This window comes from Lates calcarifer, linkage group LG4 (assembly GCF_001640805.2).
Source record: "Lates calcarifer isolate ASB-BC8 linkage group LG4, TLL_Latcal_v3, whole genome shotgun sequence".
Classification (NCBI taxonomy): Eukaryota; Metazoa; Chordata; class Actinopteri; family Centropomidae; genus Lates; species Lates calcarifer.
This window is the reverse complement of record NC_066836.1, coordinates 7,422,286-7,443,557: the sequence shown is the minus strand read 5'-3', so window position 1 is coordinate 7,443,557 and position 21,272 is coordinate 7,422,286. Positions and strand designations below refer to the sequence as shown.

At 39.8% G+C, this 21,272-nt stretch overlaps 3 protein-coding genes across 6 annotated transcripts; 2 read left to right on the top strand and 1 right to left on the bottom strand.

Annotated features, from left to right (window-relative positions):
* The first annotated feature begins 372 nt into the window (after positions 1-372).
* tpm4b (tropomyosin 4b) lies at positions 373-9,870 on the top strand. Of its 4 annotated transcripts, none has more exons than XM_018677899.2 (9): positions 373-734; positions 3,069-3,194; positions 6,721-6,854; positions 7,754-7,871; positions 7,960-8,030; positions 8,132-8,207; positions 8,574-8,636; positions 8,724-8,793; positions 8,986-9,220. In XM_018677899.2, the coding sequence occupies exons 1-9, from the start codon at positions 621-623 to the stop codon at positions 9,066-9,068; spliced, it is 855 nt and encodes a 284-aa protein (XP_018533415.1). In that variant the 5' UTR covers positions 373-620; the 3' UTR covers positions 9,069-9,220. The 4 variants fall into 4 exon arrangements, with proteins under 4 accessions (XP_018533415.1, XP_018533414.1, XP_018533417.1 ...); XM_018677898.2 differs by lacking the exon at positions 8,986-9,220 and adding an exon at positions 9,526-9,870 and having other exon boundaries at positions 375-734; XM_018677901.2 differs by lacking the exons at positions 373-734; positions 3,069-3,194 and adding an exon at positions 5,270-5,587.
* A 1,346-nt stretch (positions 9,871-11,216) lies between these two features.
* LOC108884188 (ras-related protein Rab-8A) lies at positions 11,217-16,426 on the top strand. The gene is made up of 8 exons (XM_018677902.2): positions 11,217-11,388; positions 11,977-12,037; positions 12,489-12,549; positions 12,663-12,740; positions 12,828-12,917; positions 13,037-13,102; positions 13,189-13,239; positions 13,481-16,426. Exons 1-8 carry the CDS (start codon positions 11,265-11,267, stop codon positions 13,568-13,570), a joined length of 621 nt encoding a protein of 206 aa, XP_018533418.1. The 5' UTR covers positions 11,217-11,264; the 3' UTR covers positions 13,571-16,426.
* Positions 16,427-16,569: 143 nt separating this feature from the next.
* On the bottom strand, positions 16,570-21,249 carry cib3 (calcium and integrin binding family member 3). Its single transcript, XM_018677903.2, has 6 exons — positions 20,868-21,249; positions 20,239-20,273; positions 19,745-19,856; positions 19,092-19,239; positions 17,303-17,498; positions 16,570-17,135 (listed from the first exon to the last, which is right to left on the bottom strand). The coding sequence occupies exons 1-6, from the start codon at positions 20,928-20,930 to the stop codon at positions 17,114-17,116; spliced, it is 576 nt and encodes a 191-aa protein (XP_018533419.1). The 5' UTR covers positions 20,931-21,249; the 3' UTR covers positions 16,570-17,113.
* Between the last annotated feature and the right edge of the window lie 23 nt (positions 21,250-21,272).

Here is a 21,272-nt window from a genome sequence, read left to right as displayed (position 1 = left end):
AAGAACACAGGCATATAGATATGCAGCCCAAAGGGGGGGGGGGATTAACCTCCAGTAACTCATTACTAATGTGTACAATGTCCTTTTGATGTCTGAGCTCTGGATCATTCTCCTGCTGCTTATCTGCTATTCGTCTCCTCTTCTGTTCAAAACAAAAAGGCCATGATCCAAATAAGGAGACAGGCTGGATACTGCCAAAACATCAACACCATGCTGTTTCTTCAAGAGCTTTTGAGAGGTGAACTTTAGGGAGGGGGGGGGGGGGGGGGGGGGACCAGCAAGTTGTAGAGTGGCCAAGGCGGGGAGTGGCGGAAAGGGGTAACCGGTGGGAAAGGGCTGTCACTAGGGACTGGGGCTGTATCCAAACCTTGAGTCAAGTTTAAATCACACAGAGCTCTACCGACTCTCAGTTTGCATCCTCCTCTCCTGTGCTCGCTCGCTCTGAGCTCCCCTCAGTCTCTCTCCTCCTCTCTGCATCTGCCAGTTGCTCTCCCTCGCAACCTCGCAAGGGCTCTTTCCTACTGAGGGGTCTTCCTCTGAACATCCGCAGCAGCTCCTCACCCTGAAGAAATCAAAACTTTTTTTTTCTGTGAAGCCAGTGCAAAGACCCAACTGTCACCATGGAGGCCATCAAGAAGAAGATGCAGATGCTGAAGCTGGACAAGGAGAACGCCATCGACAGGGCAGAACAGGCTGAGTCTGACCAAAAAGCAGCAGAGGATAAATGCAAGCAGGTGAGACAAAGATGATGGAGTTTATGGGAAACCACGGGATGGATGTGAGAGAGCAGTGTGTGCTCTCATATAACACTAACTGTACTGAATGTGGAGTTAGTTGGGGAAAAACATCAATATTATGGCATACTGGCTTTCATATATATGGTAATACATTATGAGGATCTAAGATGTACAAAATAAAGCACTGAAATACAAAAATAAAAGAGAACAAATGCTATATACACACAAAAATATGTTAATATCTGAAACAATCTAATTAGAATTTTACAAAATTCTTTTGTCCAAATAAGTTATTGAAGTATTTGTGTGACGTACTGTATAATAATAGCACATCAGTTGGAATATTTTATGTGATTTTATGGAAATCTTCCATATTGTCATATATCAATATAAAAAATATTCTTAATAATGGTGTGGAATATATATATATATGTATATATATATATATCAAAGTTATTGTGACTAATGGCTCCAAATTTAATTTAGGGTTTGTGAAAACAGCCAAATGTTGTTAATTTACTGGAAACATATACTTTTAACATATATGTTCTCTTTAAATTTCAACAATAATCTAGTGTAAAATGAAAATTAAGTCACCAAAACACTTGTGTGCTGGCTGTAGAGGAGGATCAACATAAAATGTCAAGTATTTCCCAAAGCACCAAATGTTAAATTACAGAGAGCAGCTGATACCAAGCCCCAGGGCCACGTCTTGTTGTGGGCAGGAGAAGGTGGAGGACGTCCACAGGGAATCACAAACAGCATGGCAAAGTGACGACTGCTGGACACATTATCAACAGTGAACCAGAGGGATTATTTGAAGCTACCAGGATGGTGCTGCAGGGAGTTAAAACACACCATCTACGGCAGCTGTTGCTCTGACTTTGGTAAACTGCGTTACCCAGAATCCTTATCTAAACTGAAGTCTGTGCGAAATCAAACAAAACCTCACAAATTCCAAATATCTGCACGCCCATATTTGGTGCTGCAGGGCTGGAGTCTCAGACAGTTTGATATTTTGAGGGTGAACTTAATGATAGCGTACTTGTACCACTTGATATAAGCAAAGTAGAATCTGGAGATGTAATAGGATATTTGAGGTTTCTAAATACGGGCAATTATTGCACAGTGGGAGGTGGTGTCGTCATCATGGTGGTACGAGAAGAATGCTAGAGAGCAGGGAGTTGAAGAGGCTTGGACAAAGCCAGGATCTACATTAAAGCAGGTGGAAAGAATCCTCTCTGTGGCGGCTAATGCCCTAATCATACCCTCAGAGAGCACAAGGAGTGACAGTTGTCACTGGCACCACACATATGGACTTACAGCATGTCTTCCACATCGAGGAACAGTCAGCATGAAATCCTAGACGATTATGCACAGCTCTTTAGTTTGTTTGGATGGCAGGGATACAAGCTGCACTAAGAGATCTTTTCTTTGCTATTCTTGGCACGATGAGATGAACATCAGATTTAGGCTGACGGAAGGCACTGAAAATACACAAAACTAATACTGAGTATAAACATGCAACACACAGCACATCAGGCTGACTCCAGCAGCAATTATAGGATTGGTTCACCTAAATTACCCAAATTAAGAAAAATCAACGTGCAGCAGCAACATGCCTTTTTAGAAACAACGTCCCAGTTATTCTCAATAACCCACAGACCTCATGATGAACGGTTTTCTGTGGAAAAACTTTCTACTGAAGAAGTAGTCCTGATGAATACTGTTGACAGCATGTTCTGTGTATTATCAAAGCTAACAGCAACACTTCTTTGAACTGTTAGCAATGCTAGCTGTGTTGCTCTAGGCAATGTTGGTGGGTCCACCACTTGAAATATCTCAACAACTATTGGATGGACTGTGTACAGATCAAGGTCCTCAGAGGAAGCACCGCAAACTTTTCACCTAACACCTTCAACCATCACCTAACACCTTCAACCATCCTTCTGAGGGTCATGGGGGCTGATACGAACATGGCAAACACAATGTCTGTTAACCATGAACATGTTAGCACTGGCACAGTGAGCATGTTAGCATGCTGATGTTAGCATTGATGTGCCACTGTGCCTAAAAACAGCATTAAAGATCCCCTAGCATGGCATTACATGAAAGTACATTTATCCCCATTGTATCTGTGTGGTAAAAGCCAGTAGAAATTAGTCTGAAAATCCAAGTTAGTACCTGAGTGCTTCTTGGTATTGACCAAGTTCCCTTAACTTGTTATGATCTAACCTACATTGTTTCATTCATACTTACTTTTACATGGCAAAAGCTTGGTTGGTTTTGCTGCATCGTTTCTAACTCCCTGTCATTATTACTGTCTTTCAGCTGGAGGATGAGCTGCTTGCTCTGCAGAAGAAACTGAAGGGAACAGAGGACGAGCTGGACAAGTACTCGGAGGCCCTGAAGGATGCTCAGGAGAAACTGGAACTGTCGGAGAAGAAGGCCACAGATGTGAGTTTACCGCAAAGACGCCATCTGAAAGACATTATCCACATTACAGTGGAACACCGCAACTTCTAAGTTTCGGTCCTTTAAAGTATCAATATCCACTCTTTCAGATGGACTGAACTAAATACTGCTCCATGACTGAAAAACACCAGTGATAGCAGCACATTCAGAACATTCAGTTCTTTTCCATCAAAATTAGTTAAGAGAATCATTGAATTCAGAACTTAATACACTCAGTGTGAGTGCTGATCTTACTGCTTACTCTCCCAGAAAAGGCCAGGCCTGGACTCGCCTTAATAGTTTAGTTGTTTTTAGAGTGAAGAAACACAGTAGTAGAGTGATTCTAACTCTGACATTCAGAACATATAGTAATTAAAATGAAAGTTGTTTGTCTGGTTGTAATTAAGGAAACTAACGGTATGATCTTTAGAAGGTTTCATTTATTTCAGCAACACAAAGGCATAAAAGGCATTTTTGTGTCACAGTGAGGTACCATACATTATATATATCATAAGCAATTTACACTAAACTTCTACTTTCGCACTGAAGCACTGCATCTACTGATCAAACACAATATATAATCACCTGCTGAGGGAAACTACCAACCCTGAAATGAATCTTGAAATGACTACTTTATATCATCTAACCCAGATAGTGTTGAGAATCACTCGGTTATTGGTGGCTCACTAAGGTCTGCAACTGAACTATTTCTCAAGCACAGACAAAACTTGGCCAGCCTGTAGCCGACCAGGAATCCCAAGAATGCAGCTTAAGCAAACAGAGAACCCCTTACTGCAGTGTCTAATGAAATCAATGCTCTGGTCTTTTTTGGGGCGGTGATATTACACTCTCCTCTGTCTGGACTTACAGTACATACCTTATCGATGAACAATGGTCAATGACCATTCACCTTGAAAGAGGGTCTGCTTCATTTATGATCTTCTTTTTGCAGTAATATCTCTAATTGTAATATTTGCCTGGAAGAGATCAGATCGTATTAAGTCTTATCTTTTATGTAAAGCAACTAATCATCATTTTGATTATTGGTTAATTATTTTCCAAATGAATTCTTTTCTTCATCATTTCATTCATCGTTTTGCCTAAATATGTCAAAAAAAAAAAATGTGAACAATTCCTTAAGTCCAATGTAACATCTTCATTTTTTTCAGTTCAAAATCAAACTGAATATATAGCATCAAATGAAAGCACCCCCACATTGTGTCTCTAAAACTACCAGTGAAAGCAGATAAGACCTCAGAGATTAAAAGTCAGATAACAAGTGAGTTCAGTCTCAGCTGACCTATCAGATGCCCACAAATCTGCTTTTTGTGGGTCCGTCCATCACCACTCTAATGTGTTTCACACTGCTTATGTAGGATGCTCATACATATAAATGTGATACAAGGACAGAAAGAGAAAATAAACCCAGGCTTTGCTCTGAAAAGTGAGGAGGAGTGAGGAGGAGGAAGCAGAAGGAGGCGCTGAAGGAATGTGTCGCCACCCGATGGCTGCGGGTCATGTCTGCAACCAAATCAATTTACATTCCAGGCCACTGCAGGTCAACAACCCACTGTTGAAGAGGATTATTACCGCCCCCACCCCACCCTTGACCCCACCCCCCTTCTTCCTTCATGTAGAGGTAAATCTTTTGACCTTTGATTTCTTTAACAGTTAATAACTTGCTTCTCCCTCTTTCACATATACACTTTTACTTTCCTCCTCTTTTCCCCTTCGCGCAACCACATCCAATCATATTTCATGATTCACATTAGACATGATTCACGCATCTGAATCAGACAGATGATTCAGACTCCACCTCTCGATCTCTACCCTGCTCCTTCTGATCAGAGCACAAAAATGCAGCCTAAGCAACACCTTACGTTTGCCATATAAGTCCACAATAGAAAACCCAGACGCTCTCTCTCTCTCTCACTCACACACACACTAACTAACATTACACACCTCTTTTGTGGAGGAAAAGAGCAGTCCCTTCCCCTCCTAAATCCTGTGATGTCATCTGAGACAGGCTTCTTCACAGGATTGGAGGATCTCGCCATAAATTTCCTGAAAACTCCCAGCCCTTTTTCTCTCTCCCCCTCCCCTCCCTCCATCCCAACACTGCACGTCCCTGATTTCCTGCCCGAGAAAAAAAAAGCTTCTCCTCGGGAGCCTGCAACTTTGACGCAAATCAATAACTTTTTGAAGAGGGAGAAGTAGTAGAACAGCGAGCCGGGCTAGGCTGCTCCTTGTTTGCTTTTTGAGAAGACAAAGTAATCGAGATAATGGAGGTGGTGAAGAAGAAAATCCAGACCCTCCAGCAACAAGTTGATGAGGCAGAGGATCGTGCACTGGCAGTACAAAGGGAGTTGGACACTGAACGGGAGCTGCGCGAAAAAGTGAGATTGTTCGTCATTTATCCAAATCTGAGCTGCATTTCTCTGTTTATCTTTAATCCTCACATACTTGTCAAGCATATTGAGGATTGTAAAGAATTTACTCGGAATGAGCTAGTGTTGGGCTGCAGGTAGCGATAACAATGCTCTCATAACGTTCCTAAAAGAATTTAAAACTTTTCTCTGCGTACTCCATCGGTAAATGTGTCATTTTTATCTTCTAATGTTTTGCCGGTGTTGTTTTAGAGGTTTATGGGAAGTTGGGGCATCACTACAGAGGTATTCCTTCGCAGACTTTTGTTCGGCTGGGTTATCTAACCCCAACCCGCCCTATATCTACGAAAAACACTTCAAAATGGTGAGAGCGCCCTCGCTATCACATTACCTGTCAGGGCGGTTGTTTAAATATTAAGGGAGGGTGGGTTTATAGCGTTTGGCATACTTGGATTTTACCAGTCACTCTTTAAAACACTTGCAGAAATGGTTTGTTCCTGTTTTCTGAACAGTTAAAAAAGTCTTCACTCCTCTTGCCCTTTGAGCTTTTTATCCTTAATGACACATACATGAAACTAGGAGCTGTAATCCTTCCTCCTCCTCTACACAGGAAGAAGGGAGCAGACATGGTTATCTGTGATAGCAGTCCCACAGGAAACAGGCTGAGAAAAAGCAATCTGTTGTCCCCTAAACATACACTGGCTATACATTACAAAAGTCTGTCCAGCTGTGCCGCTTCAGATACGTCAGGGTTAAAACTGTCACCACTCTGTTGTCCTACATCAGCAAGTATCTGGTCAAGCTGCAAAGTCCAGAACTCATTAAGGTTGTTAAGGATGAAACTGATTGCGCTTGAGAAATCTGACTCACTGGACCGGAGGGGAAAAAAAAAACGATGAATGGATGCATGACTGGAGACTATTCCGACTGGTTCCAGGGAATAAACAGGCATAATTAAATAACTATCAGTAAATAGAGCATTTGACAGAAAGAAATGAGTATACATAAGCTGGTTAGACCTTGCACTCAAAAACTCAAGCTCTGGCCATCCTAAACAGTGCCTTTCCTCTCGAGGCAGCAGCATGTTTCCTGGCTAACCTTTGACCTGTGACCTCTCTCTTTCTGTCCCTGTGTTGCCGTAGGCCGAGGGCGATGTGGCATCCTTGAACCGCAGGATCCAGCTGGTGGAGGAGGAGTTGGACCGTGCTCAGGAGAGACTGGCCACAGCCCTGCAGAAACTGGAGGAGGCCGAGAAGGCTGCAGATGAGAGCGAAAGGTGACAATTGACACAGGCCTTGCAGGATTTTGTGATATTGTGTGCAGCAGCAGAGCAAGTTTAAAGTAAAATCAGTGAACATGCCATCAGCATTAAGATTAAAAATTGATAGTTTTGCCATTTTGTCCTACATTACTTCATTATCCACATTTCCTAAAGCATGTTCCACCAATCAGAAACGTTGCTGGTACTATACTGATGTTAACTAGAACTGGACTCTGCACAGTTAGCAGACTATACATGAACACATTTAGTTTTTGAATGCTGCAGCATCCATCCTAAGTTCAGAGGGTCCCACTCTGTGTGGAAGTGCTATGTGACTGTCGAAAAATCAACGTTTTTATAGGTTGAAAGAAGGGAAGTAGGGCCTCTCTAGTCCATTATGTGTTAAAAGACATTAAGTACAGTGTTAGCCTTTCTTCATGTTATTTTTTTAGCTGAAGATCCTGTGTATAGAGGGGTTACTGAAATGTCAATAGACCAAAAGGGAAATGTGTTTCCTCAGCCAGGGCCACAGATAAAGCAGTCCGACGTCTTTTTCTTGTACAGGGTGGAGAAGTTTGCAGAGCTGCTGGTTCTGAAAATATTTATTCTTCCATGAGAAATTGCGAATTGAAAGCTTATGGTGAAAAGTAACCACAAACAACACAAAACCACACAAACAATTAAATGAAAATTATGCAAATGACTCAAATACCCACAAACTCTTTGGCAGTTTCTCAAGCATTTTCACATTAAGACAGAAGCAAAGCGATTTACCTCATAAACTCTTACTTTGAATTGTATATTGAACTCAACATTACACCTCCAGCTGATGTTAAGTGTCTGAGATGCCTCAGTAACATCAAGCACATTTAGGTCCCGTTGAACTGAAGGCTGTGTGTTTCTTTCATCTTCAGAGGCATGAAGGTGATCGAGAACAGAGCCATGAAAGACGAGGAGAAGATGGAGATTCAGGAGATGCAGCTCAAAGAAGCCAAACACATCGCAGAGGAGGCCGACCGCAAATACGAGGAGGTACGGGCACACAGAGATCGCATTTCGGCTGACTTTCAGTTTCCAGTCGAGCGATGAACCTGATGATTTCATGTCTTTATAATGCCAGGTTGCTCGTAAACTGGTAATCCTGGAGGGTGAGCTGGAGAGAGCAGAGGAGAGGGCAGAAATTGCAGAACTGTAAGAACAAATGCATCATTACCAAGATACTGAATCAGCCTCAGACACATTTAATGCCAGAAACTGTATACACTGTACAATACTTTGGGTTGTTCATGCAGAAAATGTGGCGACCTGGAGGAAGAGCTCAAGAACGTCACCAACAACCTCAAATCTCTAGAGGCTCAGTCTGATAAGGTGAGTGCTCTGTTTGAAGCTGCACTCTCTTTCCTATCAGCTTGTTGCTTGACCCTCAAACAACCTCACACATTAACACTCAACAGCTGTGACTCAACTCAGCTCTTCCACTGCATTTGCTTAAAGTAGAGAAACTGCTCAACTTTCGAGCCTGTAATTCCCCATCTTGTCCAAAATGAGCATTACAGCTTTAAAACTCTCATCTAACTTTCTTTAAAAAAGAGACAAATGTCATCACATGCATATTATTATAATTTACAACTTAAATATTGAGCATGATGAGGTGGAATTACCAGTTTTCACAAATAAAAATGTATTGTTTTGGCAATTAAATTATTTTCTTGAACTATTTCTCCATCTCCACAGTACTCAGAGAAAGAAGACAAATATGAGGAGGAGATTAAAGTCCTGAATGACAGACTGAAGGAGGTAAGTTCATGTGTACTCAGGCTACATTCTCACAGGGAAGCTAATCTCTATCTGGATGATTAATATCTTTTTTTTTTTTTTTTCAAGGCGGAAACCCGTGCAGAGTTCGCAGAGAGGACAGTGGCTAAGCTGGAAAAGACCATAGATGACTTAGAAGGTACACTTCATTTTAATCCTTCTTTTCAATCCTGCAGTGAACTACAATGTTTCTTTACTCAACCTTTAGTATTCTTCATTTTCTTAATCTTTCTCATTGATTTCTTTCTTTTTTCCTCTTCATTTCCTCCTGTGGTCTGCATTTTCCTCTGAAACTCCTCCGCCTGTTTTCTCTCTGCCCCTCGACCTGCAGATGAACTGTACACTCAGAAGCTGAAATACAAGGCTATCAGTGAGGAGCTGGATCACGCCCTCAATGATATGAACACCTTGTAAACCTTTACATTTAGCTCACGATGTTTTCACTTTCCCTTTGTCTCCCTTTGCCTGATTGGAGACACCTTGTCTCTTTTTCTCTCCCTTTGCTCTCACTCCTCCTTTGCTGCTTTTCCATTTAAGTAAAGCTCAATAAAGATGTTCCTATTTTATCCTGTCTTCTGTCTTTTCAATTCAGCTTGCTTTTTTACCACTCTGCAGCTATCATTTTCTTCATTTAAAGCTCAAAATCGTGTTACGCTTTGTCCTGCAGCTACACAGTCAGTTCTACAGTTTTTCAATATATAATTTCTATAATTTTTGGCCACAACAGAAAGGACGGATTTGTAGGTTTGCATATTCTTTGCCTTTGCTAAAATGAACCATATTTTATTAGCTAACCTGTTGTTGTTATCAACTGATCTGTGCACTAACATAGTCATTACATTTTATATCTGCTGCTACTTTTTTATTGCAGAGAACCTATCACATGCTAAAGAGGAAAACATAGGAATGCACCAGGTCCTGGACCAAACACTGCAGGAGCTAAGTAGCTTGTAAAACGCCAAGAAGAACATCAAACAATTAAAAAAAAGCATTTGTTTTTATAAAATTTTCTACGTGCCATCCAGTCTCTGTAATTTCACTCTTATTCCTAGTTGTTAAAACACATGTACCCCCTTTTATATATTTATGTGTCCTTTGTCTCTTTTTCCTTTTTTTAAAAATGGTTTTGGGTCCATATGATTTCAGTTTCCGTGCTGGAAATTGTTTTAGACCAAACTCTGAGCACAAATAAAACTGATGATGATGCTGATGACAATGATGATGAAGTGAATTTTTGTACGTTGACTGTCTCTGTCTTCTGTGTGAGTAAGCACAGTTTCTACATACATGTTTGTGTCCTGCAGGCAATTTCAACACGTAGTCATAAACTGTACGAGCAAAGAGAGCTCACCCTTCAATTTACATGTGCTAACATGCACTGTGTGTTTTGTGTGCGCTGCTAAGACACTGCTAAGACAGTGAATTGCTCAGACACAGAACTGTGATCCAACAACAGTATTGTTTTCCAGTTAAGTGAATGTAAATGACAAATCAGTCTCAGTATGAACAACAGCAGTCAAATGACACCACATAAGTTTACTGTTAAAGATTATGTTGTTATCAAAAGGTAGAGGTACCACACATTAAAGGGAATCTAGGAGTAGTAAGTACTAGACCATAGTAACTAAATAACATCTCCCTGACAATTGAGCAGCTCCATCTGCTGGGGAAGGCCATGTGATGTGGTTGAAAGCTTTGACAACAACAAGTTATGTTAAGACTTCCATGTGTCAAAAAGGAGAACAGCGACACCTTAACAGCAAAAACACTCACAAGGTGTCAAAAGTAGAGGTGTTCAGTAGCTGAGGTACTTAAAGTAGAGTAAACATAAAAACCTTTCTGGGAACGGCCAGATGCCTACTGCCACAGATATTCTGGCCCTCACAGCCTCAACATCATGGAGTCAGTCTGAGTTTACATGAAGAGACAGAAGATAGAGAGACAGATTAAATCCACAGAAGAACTGTGGCAAGTTCTCCAGCATGCTTAGAACAATCTAATTGCCAAGTATATGGGAATCAGTGCTGTTTTAAAGGCAAAGGGCAGTCTCACCAAATACTGATTTAGTAACTTTTTCTGCTTACTGCACTTTGCATGAAGTCAACTGATAATATTATTTTTGAAAGCATCCCCACTTTAGTCTTGGTAAAGGATGTCCAGTTGGCCCTAATGTATATACAGTGTATGCATGCACATACACTGAAAGTAGCACTTTAATATTGTATAATATTTTGTCATATTTTATAAATTAAATATATATTTTACAAGTGAAATTGTAATATGCATAGTAACTGCTAATGCAATGCAGTAAAAGGTACAATATGTACACCTGAAAAGTACAAGTGTAAAGAAGCATAAAATGAAAATATTCAAGTACAAGTCTCTCAGAAAGGTAGTAGCTTAGAAAACTTGATAAAACGAGGTTATAACTTTGCACCATTATTAGTAGTTAGTAGTGAGTTAGCAGTTAACAGAGGTGTGAGTGAACGCCCAGAAAGTGGTCCCAGTTCAGAGACAAACAGCAGGTGAATTCCGCGCCAGCAGGGGGCGTAATTTCTATACATTCACATTGCTGCTTCGCCGGGCGGGATTTCCGCAATAATATCAAGTATGGCGAAGACATACGACTATTTGTTTAAATTACTGTTAATCGGCGACTCTGGTGTCGGGAAGACCTGCGTCCTGTTCAGGTTTTCAGAGGACGCCTTCAACTCAACGTTTATCTCAACCATAGGTGAGGTTTTTGTGATGTAAACTGTGTCCTTCTGTCTGTTTACAATACGCCAATTGGCTGTCTCGGCGGCTCCGTCTACTTGCTGGAATCGCTCTGCTGCATTGAAGGCTGGGAGTAGTTTTTCTTTGTCATTAGGTTAAAAAAGATTGTTATTCTTTTTAATTAGGTGTTACTAATATAATTAACTGGTTAATAAGAGGTGACAAGGATTAAAACAGTTGCCCTTGTGTTTTGTAGGAGGTCAACGTCACAGCAGAAATGTTTATATTACATTGTATCCTCATGCCGGGTGGCTCTCTTGCTAGCTAAGATAGCTCTAACGTTAGCTATTAGTCCCCGTCTACATTTTGGCACACACCGGAAAGCCTGTTATACCGCCCGCTATAGATGATTAATTCAACAGCGCCGTTATTCTTTTATGCACATTTTGCTGCAGAGACAAGAGGCCGAGCTTTCACTTCAGTTTAATCCCAGTTCATACGTGTCATTTTTCTGTGTCAAAGCAGTGTCAGCCAATGTTTGACAGCTATACTGTGCTAGCGAGCTAACGTTATGATTGACATGCATGATCCTCCTTTATCCCTCCAGGCATTGATTTCAAGATTAGGACAATAGAGCTTGACGGAAAGAAGATAAAGTTACAGATATGGTGAGTTTAATTGCTTTAATGCAGGATATGTAACAAGATGGCAGTGTTTTGTCAGTATTTAGTTGATAAAGTGGGTGGAACACACCTCTCTCAAGGTAAGGTTTCTTAGGGTGCCCATATCTCCTTAACAATATTAAAATATGAATGATCTACTTTAGAAGTCATTTAATTATTTCAACACTGATTGTACAAGTTGGTAATTTTATTTTTTAACAAAATGTATTTCACTCTTTATGTGTAGTTTCTGTGTTCAGCTACAAAATTGCAGTTTTATAGCCTATGCCATTCATCAGTCTAATCCCAATGCCTTACATATATTTCATATACCAAAATTTCATACCTCCTATATTATCCTGTTGGATCCTGTCAGATCATAAATTGATTTTAAAGGTATTCCGTATTTGTTCTCAAACTTCCAATTTTGCGATGTCGCCATTCTTGTGGTTTTCAGGGACACAGCTGGCCAGGAGCGCTTCCGCACAATCACAACAGCCTACTACAGAGGAGCAATGGTGGGTGTTTTTATGGAATGATAGACAAATGTAACATAAATACACTCTCTGAGGCAACTGCTGCTCTTGAGCTCCATTAATCCAAACACATTTGATTTACTGTTCTTTTACAGGGCATCATGCTTGTCTACGACATCACCAACGAGAAGTCTTTTGACAATATCAAGAACTGGATAAGGAACATAGAGGAGGTATTTACTGGCCCAAAGATAACCTCAAATATCTGTTTGGCACTATATAGCATTTGGATTTATTAAATATTTATTTTTTAAATCAAGCATGCATCCTCTGATGTTGAGAAGATGGTCCTTGGCAACAAGTGTGACATCAATGACAAGCGGCAGGTGTCCAAAGACAGAGGGGAGAAGGTGAGAAGTTTGTTGAAGTTGAAATAATAAATTGTCAGAGGGTTTTGTCATAGTAGATACTAGTACAACTTGAAAAATGTGTCAACAGGCCTCTGTAGTTTTTTCCAAATTTCTTTCAGCTTGCATTAGAGTATGGAATCAAGTTCATGGAAACCAGTGCAAAGGCCAACATCAATGTGGAAAATGTAAGTAGCCATTCTTCTCTGAGTTACAATAAGCTTAATAGATGCATCACAAATGTGACAATGTGTATATTTGTTCTGGTTCACAGGCATTTTTGACACTTGCCAGAGACATCAAATCAAAAATGGACACAAAATTGGTAAGATGAACTCTGTGAGAAAATGATACATGTAATGAATAAGTTTTAGTAGCGCTTAAATATTTTATCACAGGAGGCTTTTCTGAAATTCCAAACTTCTGAAAATTAACTGCCAAGTGCCTCTGGTTGTGGAAAAATAGAGGAGGATTTATGGAAAGGACGATGATGAACTAAATAAAAGCAGCTGCTGAGCCACACAGTTGTACTTGATGGAGGGGTCTTGTTTGTTGTTTGGCTGCAGGAGGGCAACACACCGCAGGGGAGCAGTCATGGAGTCAAGATCTCAGAGCCTCAGAAAAAGACCAGCTTCTTCCGCTGTAGCCTACTCTGAGGACCGAGGCCTTCGACACTGGCTGCCAGCTGGCTGGACATAAATGGACTGTGCTTGCTCTTAGCACTTCCTCCCTCTTCCCTCTTTCTACCCAACCATGGCCTGTCCTCCCAGCCCACACAAACCATAGTCCCAGTAAGTGGAGGACTTCTCCTCCTCTCTTCCTCTTCTGAAAGCTTCCAGTGGTGCATCTCTTCCATTTAGAAGGAGATCTGTTGTCTTCATGAGTCAGACCGCTTGACTGGTGGAGGACTTGATCCGGAGCATTGTCCAGATGTTCCATATCACACAAAAGACAGGCTCTTACTTCTCATATTAGTCTCTGTTCTCATATTTCATACAGCCGGTAGCACAACCAAGAATGAGAAATCATTTAATTATTGTCAAGGTTTTGGGATTATAAATACAAATGTGATATTTAGATCTATTTTTATTAGTGCTTTTTCCCTTTTTATGTGATAAATCTCACCCAGAGACTGAAAGGCTTGAACTCCAGTGAAACAGAGCTGCTCACGCTTCCTTTTCATTTCAGCAGTTAAGAACCATTTGAAGTGTAACATGGTTAAAGATCAGAGAGGAATTGGTTTGAAAGGTTTTCTGTTTGAGTTCTGCTTTTTTGTTTGCATGCAGTTCTCGACAGTCAGTTGATGCGACTAAAAACTGTGTTGTCATGCTCCGAACATTACACACTGCCTCCACTTCTTTTCAGCCTCTCTGCAAAAGGTTTCAAGTGCTGGAAAGCAGTTTGGCAACACAGAACCTAAAAATACAGTCCAGATATCTGCTTCTGAAGATTAAGTTATGGTATCAAGTTATCAGCAGAACACTGTTGAGTTGACACGTTTTCTGCTTAGGCCTTCTGTGGCGACAAAGCATGCAACGTTTTTTAGCACAAATGTACTTACACTGCGTTGCTATGCATTTTGTTAATACATTATTTAGGAATATATCTGGACGTGCTTGCTGTATAATATAACTTATCCTCCGCAGTTAAGTGTAGTGTAATAAGATCATATTGAAATTCAGATTAATCTGCCACTTGATTAGGTTTTTTTCGGTACTAAATAGTGCCTCCTAAAGTCCACAGTAACTTTTTCAAATGTCATAACCGTGAAAACATTCAGTTTACTATTGCACAAGACAAAGAAAAGCAGCAAATCCTCACATTTGAGAAGCTGGAACTAACAAATGTTTGGCATATTTGCTTGAGAACCATCAATCATCTGAATAGTATTTTTGATTTATTTTCTCTCAGTCGCTAAAAGTGTTGCCTTTTAATTTGAGTTGCGTGAAGGTTTTGTAGCCACTCTTCACTCACTCTCAAGCTAAATGACGTCTCTGGTTATTTGATCAGCAATTAAAATCACTCTTGAGGTTTCACACTGTAAGCCCCCTTCCCCTCCTCTGCTATCCAAGCAGCTCTCCTTGCACTTTACCAGTAACTCGTGTTTTGTGTGTAGTCTGTGCCAAGTGATAGTTTTGCAGTACAGCAATACAGTTACTTAGTTTAAAAAATGTTTTGATCTAATGAGTCTTGGTAATATCATGGGCATAATTCCTAAATTTTACTGCACCTACTTATAAATGACTTGATCTCCTTTGCTGTTTCACTGCTAGTGATCCACTGTCCTGGTATTAGTTCACTGAAAAACATTGCCCTAACCCACTTCAACAGCTATACTATAGATTTATAAAAGAATTTGTGGGCCTTCGTTTCTATGCTACTGCCCTGCCAAACTGGTTTAAAAGTGATATTTTCTTGGCTTACTCGAAAGTCGGCTTGATGATGGTCCCATTAGTATTCTTGTACATTCTCTGGTGTGTTTGTGTTTCATTGTGGCCCTTTAGTTTGACAGCTAGGTGGCACCAGAGGCACAGTATGCATGATAAGTGACCACCCAAACTCAAATCTGAACCAGTATTTTTTACTATGACCATGAGCCACAGTGAACTAGACTTGTGTGATGCAACCACGTACCCTTGACTCGTATTTGATGTTGAGTCTCATCCTGTTTCCACCATTTCCTCATGTTCAATTCCTACATTTGTTGCTAGTCTGAAAATCAAGCTCCTATATGCACAATATCGAGGGGGAATCTTGTCTTTGCTTGCCTGCACCTTCTTAATATCAAATAATTTGGGACCTCATGACTACCATGACCATTTGTCTTAACTGCTAATACTCGGTTCTGTCATAGGTGAGCTATGCATTGTGAATCTTGGACCTGTGCATATGTGTGTAATGTAATTTTCAGACGTTACTTGTAGACCTGTACAGTTGAATGTATGGACTTTTTTGTTATCTTTTGTTTCATTCACTGAGCCAAAAACAGGACACGCTCTGTTTGTAGGAAACTGCATTGCTACATCAATGCAAGTGAAATTTACCACGATTAAGTAGGAAGAGGTTAAGGTTAAGTAGGAAGAGTGTGGACGTTGAGATGTGGAGATAGTGCTGTCGTCTCATTCGAGTGATAACTGTAGCTTTAAATCATGAACAGAAATGTAGGGAGCAGATGTTTGTGGGACCCAAGCTGTATCATTTTCAGCTGAAATGATACTCCCTCTCTGATTTTGTTTTTAAATCATATCCTTTTCTTATTAAGACTCCTATCACATGTCATAATATACTATACATCCCTTTTTACAGCCATATTTTCATTCCATTCATTGTGAAGTACACAGGGAGAATATTACAATACATTTTGGAGAAAAAAAGAAAAAAACATTGTAAATATCACATTGAAAAAGAGATCTACTTAAATTGTACTGTACTTTCTAAACCCATATGAAAATGTATCTACAGTTTGTAGATATGTGTACTTTTGATTTAATAAAACAAGATTATAAAACTCATCTTCTTTACTTTAATTCAGTGTCTTTATTGGCTGGCTGTCAAGGGAAACTACACTGTCAGTTGAACCCATTCTCCCACAATAGAGCTTGACTGCTTTCATGACAAATAGCTCTCCCTTTATTGGCCTGGGACGACCCACTGGAATATTCTGGCATGTGTTTCTTTTATAGTCTGGTGTAACTGAATCCCTTTAGATACAAAACACAAATCTACTGTTGATGGTCATAACTAATGAGCCTTGTCTTGATGGATTGGCTGATGCTTCCACCTAATGATAGACCTGCAGTCACACCATGACTGGTGTTATTTCTACAGCTTGAATAATAAAAGGAAAAATCGGATGTGTTAGCACAAGGCGAGCAAATCCAAGCTGTTGTTCCCATTAAAGGATAACTTGGATTTTTGAACCTGGGCCTTACTTTCCCATCCTTAAAAGACCAGACCAAGTCACAGATTCTCATAATATTTGCTAAATGCTAAATGTGAAAATCTGTGAGGGTGTTTTTGATTACATTTTCTTTTTGAAAATAATACAAATGAGCAAAACTGTAGGCATTTGCAAGATGCATTAGCAGTTTTTCGTGCAGATGCCAGGATTTTTCCTGCTTTCCAGACGTTATGCAGTATTATCAGTCCATCTGTTGGGGCTGTTCAGCTTAACAAATGTGCATGTATGTTTAATTTCCTTATATCCTTATGTGGAAGGTGCTGTGAACAGAAATGAAAAAGTTCTGGTTTAATTCGCTCATCAGCAGTCAAGGTAAAGAAGTTAAATGCACATCAGATTACAATCATTTATACACAACAATATATGAAATAAATGTGTTCTTACGTATTTACATAGGTGGGTTCACTCTTCAGTATATCCTGTTTACCTGAGGAAGTCTGGGGCTCGGACAATCATGTGCTGGAAGTCCTCCAGCGATAGACGTCCGTCATTGTCCAGGTCGGCCTCGTCTATCACCTTCTCGCACACCATCCTCACCTCGTCCTCCGTCAGCTCGTTTCGGGTCAGTTTGTTCAGCGTCTTCTCCAGGTCTGACTTGCAGATAAAGTCGTCATTATTGAAGTCTTGCAGAGAAAAAGAAGAGAGAGAGATGTCTAGAGGTGAAAGATGAGTTGTTTTATGGGTTAGTTAAGCAACTATTCTGATAATCAATAAAGTCTTTAAGTCATTTTTTAAGTCAAAAATTCACTGCTTCCTGCTTCTCAACTGTCAATTCACTCTTTTATATTTAATTAGATATCTTAAAATATTAGACTGTTTCTGGACATGTTTTTACTATTTTCTGACATTTTATGGACCAAACAATTAATCAAGAAAGGAGTTAACAAATCAATCAGCTATTAAAATAGTAGTTAGCTGCAGCGAGACTTGAATTGATTCTCAGTTGGTGTTATGTATGGATAACTATTTTTGTGGCTGATATATCAGAACAGTATTCCACAGTAAGTGGAAAAGACAAAGCACACCTTAGACACTCAGTAAACATGTTTCTAAGCCTTACATTCACTCAACACACCCAGTGCTTCATTAGATTCATGCATCAAAATATGTGTGTTTTCACAGTGCGTCACCTTCCTTGTTTTTTCTCCTCTATAGGTCTGAATAATAAATGAGAGATTTCCTTAATCCATGACCATGACGATGTGTATGTAACCTCATCATCTGTCATCGTTTCTTAATTAGAGTTGGGAGGGGGAGACAGCGGTGCTGAGCACAAACTGGGCTTTGACAAGCTCTTTGCTTCTATAATGCGCTGGTTAATCATTTATGAGATTCCATGCACTGTCCGTCATGCTTACAGCTCCACAGCCCTTCACCATGCATGTTCCCTATGTTTCATATACTACTGTGAAACCCAGTGGGGGAAAGTGGGTTCACAGTTCATAGTTAAAATTTGCACCAGGGATTGAATGATTTTGTTGCGCAAATGTGGGGCCTCTATAATATCAGGGTGCTTATTTACACACAGTAGTTACAATCTTTTATTTGGGGACCTGCAGACCCTAGACCCTTTTTAATAGCTCAAAGAGCATACTTAACATTGTTTAATCACCCTGATATTTAATGATTTTTTTTCTAGTTTTATGATAATTATAAAAGATTCTGAACTGATTTCTTTGCAGAACATTGTCAGTTTGATCCACCTCAGTTACATACAGGGCAGTTTTAATATTCTCTACATCTATTATTGATATTGACAGTACTTTTTACCCTACCATATTCTAAATAAGTCTGTTAAATCTTTCTGTTCTTGGAATAAATTTTGTTCAAAAGAGTTTGACCTCTCTGGAGATTAACTGACCTTAAACATAAGTCACTATTGGTTAACATGTTGTATTTTTCTTTGTATGTGATTGACTTTTTGATAAACAAAAGCAATAATTATTCATGTATAACCCATATACCACATGAAGCATGAAATACTTCGTTATATTTTGTTAGAACAATGCATTATTAAAGATACAAGCTCAGTTTGTGGAAGTGAAGGGTGACAACTTAAGTACCTTTCTATATATTGGGATTTGATATAGTGTCAGGAAAAAACAAAGGTATTCAAAGGAAAAATTGTGATTAATTTCAGTTATTACTCTTATCATATTTACATACAGGACCCTAGCATTGTAGAAGTAAATGGGCAACTTCTCCTGGTATTTTACCATAAATTTTGAAAGCGTAGTAGGCCTTTAGGTCCCGTGGAGCCATCTCGCTCAGGACCGAAAACATGTCTAAGAAGTCATCCAGTGTCATGTTTCCCTCTCCGTCCTCAGAGAAAACCTCAGCGATCCTCTGACGAAATGGGTTGTCCTGGACAGAGGGGACATTAGGACTTCTGTTTACTGTAAGTCTGACAACCTTTCTGTGAACACATTCAGTGCAGTTAATCATACAGAGCTTAAGACAGGATTTAATGCCTCCCAGTGTTTTCTAATATAGTTCACTATTACAATATTTTGTGTTTTATTTTGGTTTTTATTCTTTGAGAATTAAAAAAAAGTCAGAAAACTGTCACAATGTGGAGGAATGAATGAGCGTGAGCTAGAGTATAATCCTGACAGTCTCACTCTCCCTTTCTCAGGACATGTCAGTGACCAGTGTGTTAACACACCTGCTTACCTTGCTGTCATTGTGTAAAGAGGCATATAATTGACCCATATCCAAAAAGTGTGTCCTTAGGGACCCACCTGCATTCTCCAAGTTTAAGGGAGTCGAATAACATATAACCTTTCAAAGAATTCTGTCGATTAGTTGGCCATTAATTATGGATTGGTAACACAGGGAGAGCGCGGGTCTGCAGGGTGTGCGGGTCTACCTTCAGCTCTGGCATGCTGCCAATCAGCTCATATGGTAACTTCACATCTGGGTGGTTGGTGTAGTCAAGGGGAACAAGCTGCGGTGCCAAATCCCGATAGCGGTAGAACAGCCTGGGAAAGGTTTAAAAAATTTCCTTTCAATATTGAATTATAAGATTAGCTTCAATATTATGCAGTTGTGTATTTTAGAGAGGCAATCAGTTGTTAAAAACTCTTACTATTAAGTTGCAGCCTCTTTTTTTCTCTTAAAACTGAATACATAGAAAAATATATTTCACTGTATAAAGTTCTCAAAGTGTTCTCTAATAGCAAGATTTAAAATCCCATGTGATCTCAATGGTAGCCTGCCCCACAGCAGGACAGGTCTCCTGATACTGTAGTTTAGAGTTACAGTGCAGTATTGTGCAGAACAGAACAAAATTCAGCTCTGTCAGGTGTGTTGCAACAGCAAATAATATGATTTAGCCTGTCAACAAAATAATTGTATGCTCACCTGAGAATTTCTTTTCTTGTAAAGTATGTACAGTCCTGCAAATACAAACAGATTGTGGTGGGTGTAAATCTTGCAAAGAACATTGGAATGTACATGTTCTTGTATGGTATGGTGATTAATTATGCATTTGATGCAGTAGAGGCAGAAGTATTCAGATCATTTATCAATACCAGACTTTATAAATACTAAGTATAAAAAAAATGATGCACATTATGCATTATTGGTTCATTATTAACACTGCATTAACATATAGTAAGTAAACTAAGTAGAGTAAATGTTCTTAGTAACCTTGAATCACTGGTTTGAAATACAAACAGATTATACAATTCTACAACTGATTAAAATATGCCTTTAACTCTATATTTCCTGTCACTAACTTTGACAGACTTTTGTTAAGGCTGTGGAATGTAACAAACAAAATATTAAATCAACAAACACCATCAGGGAACATTTGACCCAGGTCAACATCACCCTGAAGGCTGCACCACGTAAACAAACAAGCCACAGAACCTCTTTTGTGTATTTAACCTTGTTTACAGATGCCGGCAGTTGGCATTGATAAGAGAAGCCCCATTTAAAGTGAGTGAGGATAATGGTCTCATTCAGAAAGAAAAAGGACTGACACCAACCTGATAGGCATCTAGCTGCTGTGCTGTAAAGATGGTCTGTTTATTCCCCATGTCTGAGCACATAAACGCCGAGCCTCAGGTCCATCGCTACTCCAACACCAACTGCTTTCGGGTATGTGGATATGTCAGATATGAAATACTGGGACAAAAGGAAGCCAGAGCCAAAGAGGAGATCAGGTGTCGGACTGCCACAGGGCCCTTTGGTCCCCATTATAATGGCAGCATTTCATCGTTTTCTCCATTGTGAATAGCAGTCCCTTTGACAATGAGCAAGGGCTGTCGTCCAGCATCATGCCAAGTGGTATCAACCCCCTTTAGTGCCACTCTATGGCCAACGCCTCGGTCACTGCTCAGGTTACACTCTTTAGAGACAGGGTTTTGTCGTGGGTAAATAGAGTTTTTAAT

Bases quoted from the DNA above. Each gene is read 5' to 3' on its own strand.
- tpm4b (XM_018677898.2), top strand. From the start codon at position 621: ATGGAGGCCATCAAGAAGAAGATGCAGATGCTGAAGCTGGACAAGGAG. The intron at 7,872-7,959 runs GTACGGGCACAC...TTATAATGCCAG, and splicing joins CCGACCGCAAATACGAGGAG to GTTGCTCGTAAACTGGTAAT. The intron at 8,637-8,723 runs GTAAGTTCATGT...TTTTTTTTCAAG, and splicing joins TGAATGACAGACTGAAGGAG to GCGGAAACCCGTGCAGAGTT.
- LOC108884188 (XM_018677902.2), top strand. From the start codon at position 11,265: ATGGCGAAGACATACGACTATTTGTTTAAATTACTGTTAATCGGCGAC. The intron at 11,389-11,976 runs GTGAGGTTTTTG...TTATCCCTCCAG, and splicing joins AACGTTTATCTCAACCATAG to GCATTGATTTCAAGATTAGG. The intron at 13,240-13,480 runs GTAAGATGAACT...GTTTGGCTGCAG, and splicing joins CAAAAATGGACACAAAATTG to GAGGGCAACACACCGCAGGG.
- cib3 (XM_018677903.2), bottom strand. From the start codon at position 20,930: ATGTGCTCAGACATGGGGAATAAACAGACCATCTTTACAGCACAGCAG. The intron at 20,274-20,867 runs GTTGGTGTCAGT...TTGTATTTGCAG, and splicing joins AGCAGCTAGATGCCTATCAG to GACTGTACATACTTTACAAG. The intron at 17,136-17,302 runs GTAAACAGGATA...TTCTGTTCACAG, and splicing joins CGAGCCCCAGACTTCCTCAG to CACCTTCCACATAAGGATAT.